The 3,418-nt window shown below is 41.8% G+C and overlaps 1 protein-coding gene across 1 annotated transcript in view; it reads right to left on the reverse strand.

Moving 5' to 3' along the window:
• The window catches only part of srp72 (signal recognition particle 72), a gene marked incomplete at its 5' end in the record, with an annotated part of 12,122 nt that overhangs the window by 5,403 nt on the left and 3,301 nt on the right, over positions 1 to 3,418 (reverse strand). Inside the window, 7 exon segments of the mRNA XM_014023501.1 lie at positions 221 to 349; positions 435 to 566; positions 641 to 698; positions 781 to 905; positions 2,719 to 2,750; positions 2,828 to 2,939; positions 3,016 to 3,159. Coding sequence (XP_013878955.1) covers positions 221 to 349; positions 435 to 566; positions 641 to 698; positions 781 to 905; positions 2,719 to 2,750; positions 2,828 to 2,939; positions 3,016 to 3,159 — 732 coding nt within the window.

The raw sequence follows: 3,418 nt of genomic DNA on the forward strand, positions 1-3,418 counted from the left end.
TTTGACAGGAAGCAGAGAATTTGACAGGAAGCAGAGAATTTGACAGGAAGCAGAGAATTTGACAGGAAGCAGAGAATTTGACAGGAAGCAGAGAATTTGACAGGAAGCAGAGAATTTGACAGGAAGCAGAAGCTTTGACAGGAAGCAGAAGCTTTGACAGGAAGCAGAAGCTTTGACAGGAAGCAGAAGCTTTGACAGGAAGTGAAAGTGTGGTGCTCACCTGGAGCAGCTCAATCGCCCTGCTGTGCTGCTTCTCCCTGCACAGCTGGGCTGCCTGGATCAGGACTGGCCATGGGTGACCCGGGTTCTGGGACTGCAGGCTGGAGGAGAGCTTCCTGCACTGGTCGGCCTGTTGGGAAGCAGAACGTTGGCGTCAGGACCGGTTCTGAAGAGTAAATCTTCAGAAACGGGTCACTGCGGCGGCTCCGCCTCACCTGGTTGGTGAACATGGCCAGCAGAGCCTTGTTGAACTCGATGACCTGCAGCTGCTTCTTGGCCAGTTTGTGCTCGACGCCCTCTGCGTTCGTCAGCTTCACCTTCTTCTTCGAGTCGAAGACGTTTTGGTCCTGAGAGGAGAGACAGAGGAGTCAACGGCTGAAACTGAACCAGGACCGGTGCGGTCCACCGGGTCTTCACCCACTTTGTTGATGGTGATGATGTTGTTGGCCGTCACGGCGAGCAGCCCCACGTCGGACGGCCTGAAATCAGAGCGAGTCGGGTTTAGACTTTTATAATCCCAGGTCCTGAAGCTGGATCGTGTCGATGGAGGTCTGAACTCACTTGAGCTTGATAACCTGGTTGTAGAGCTGCAGAGCTTCGTCTGTTTGACCCTGAAGCTGCAGGATGTACGCCATCTGAGAGTGAATGACCGCCAGCTCCGACTCGATGTCCTCCTCAGTCATGTCCTGGAAGAGACAAAACCACAACTGTGAGGATCGGAGACAAAAAACTGACAATCTTCAACCTCCTAACCAAACAGCTGAAGAACACATCATCTACTCTGTAATGGTTGGTTAGTTGGTCGGGTTAATGTTTGGGTAGCTGGTTGGCAGTTTAAATGGTCAGTTGCTTAAATGTTTTTTGATTGGTTGGTTGGATAGTAAATTGGTTGGTTAAATTGTTGGTATGTTAGTAAATTGGTTGGTTAAATTGTTGGTAGGTTAGTAAATTGGTTGGTTAAATTGTTGGTAGGTTAGTAAATTGGTTGGTTAAATAGATGGTAGGTTAGTAAATTGGTTGGTTAAATAGTTGGTATGTTAGTAAATTGGTTGGATAGTAAACTGGTTGGTTGAATTGTTGGTTGGATAGTAAACTGGTTGGTTAAATTGTTGGTAGGTTAGTAAATTGGTTGGTTGACTAGTAAATTGTTTGGTTAAATTGTTGGTTGGTTAGTAAATTGGTTGGTTAAATTGTTGGTTGATAGTAAACTGGTTGGTTGGACAGTAAACTGGTTGGTTAAATTGTTGGTAGTTTAGTAATTTGGTTGGTTAAATGGTTGGTAGGTTTGTAAATTGTTTGGTTAAATTGTTAGTTGGCTATTTAAATGATTAGTTGAATTGACTGTTAGTTAAATTGTTGGTAGGTTAGTAAATTGGTTGGTTAAATTGTTAGCTGTTTAAAAGTTGGTTGAAATGACTTAAATTGTTGGTAGGTTAGTAAATTTGATTGTTTAAACGGTTGGTTGAATGGCTGGATAGTCGGTTGGTTAAATAGTTGCCAATCTTTAATCTAACTTTAAATCTAAGTTTTCTAACAGGTTTTTCTTCAGAAATAATACTTTTATAATCAACTTTTTTTAAATTGACCATTTTTCTCAGCTGGGAAATCTCTTCAATTAATGTTTTGATGTTCATTATGCTCTGTACAATGACAATAAAGGTTTATTCAATTCAATTCAATTCAATTCAATTCACATTTAATTATGATGCTTCCGACATCTATGCAGCTCTCTGCTCAACAGGACCGGGTAGTAAGGCCAGGCTGGGAGCAGTTGRGCCCTCTGCTGGATGAAGTCAAAACTATACCAAAATAAGGTTTCAACTGATGTTTTCAATTAATCAAAAGGAAGGAATTTTAACCTAACTAACCATTAGTTGACAATTAATCATAAATCGATTGTTTGTATCCCTACTTCACACAGATTAAAAACACTTTCATAAATATCTGAAGCTCGACAATTTAAAAAGGAAGAAAAACTAACTTTAAATCATTTTAATAGAAAGGTACGACAAGCAGTTGCACCAAATAATCGATGGATTTAAAAAGTTGCATAATTTTTAAATGTATTCAGTGTCCTGATATTAAATGTTATTATGTCACACCAGATAACCTTTAGAGTTCAGTTATTTTTATGTTTAGTTTAAATAACTGAAGCAAACATTTCTTTTTTATTTTATTTTAAACTTTAAGCTTTTTGGCAGAGTTTGAGGTTCAATTAGAGCTGCTGGTTTTTGTGTTTTATTTTAACTTTTGTTTTCTTATCGACACAAGTCTTTGAACTGTGAGGCACTTTGGTCAACTTTTGTTGTTTTAATATAAAGAAACACACATCGTCACATTAATGGGTTTGTTTGTCTCTGAGAGAAGTATTGTCTAAAAAAATTAATCAATCTTGTTTTTCCTTTCTTATCCAATCCGTGACTCTCACTGAAGCACGTCTTAAACTCTAATTTTTAGTGTTTTAAGGATTAAATGTTTCCTTGAAAATTTTTAACTTACAGAATCCTCTGCCAGTGAGACTCTGCACAGCTCTGTCATAATAAAAATAAAAAACAGTTAATGTCAAACATATAGATCATTCGGGGTGTCGTCATGCGATCACACCGACCTTCAGCTTGCCGTAGTTTGTTGAAAGCTTCCGTCAGCTGCCCCTGGCCAATCAGAGCGCAGGAGGTGTTGTAGCACAGCTCGTACGTCGACTCGGGAAGACCGAGGTCCTCCTGTGAGGAAGAAGAGCAGAACTCCAGGTCAGAGGCGACCGGGAGCAGAACTGACAGGCGAGTCGAGGAGTTTTACCGTCTGCGCCTTCTCCCACTGACTCATGGCCGCCACCACAGCAGCCAGGTTGGTCTTCCTCTCCTCCTCATACTCGTCCTGAGAGTTCCTGATCAGGTCGGTGTAGACGGACCGGCACTCCTCGTAGCGCTCCAGCCTGTACAGCTGGATGGAGACGAGGATTCAGATCAGCGAAAAGAGTCAAAACAGGAAGAACGTGAACGTCTAAATCACTCCATACCAGAGCTATTCAACTAGAGACCCGCGGGCCTGTGACCAATGTTCAGCCCGCCAATTGGTTCATTCAGCCTGAACCAATTGGCGAAGAATGTCCCAACACAGACGAGCTACATCTAATGGCCAGAACTCTGCAGTTTTCACTCATTTACAGGCCAGCGGTCACTCTTTCAGAGATGAGGATGTT

Source organism: Austrofundulus limnaeus, unplaced genomic scaffold, assembly GCF_001266775.1.
Source record: "Austrofundulus limnaeus strain Quisiro unplaced genomic scaffold, Austrofundulus_limnaeus-1.0 Scaffold373, whole genome shotgun sequence".
Lineage (NCBI taxonomy): Eukaryota > Metazoa > Chordata > Actinopteri > Cyprinodontiformes > Rivulidae > Austrofundulus > Austrofundulus limnaeus.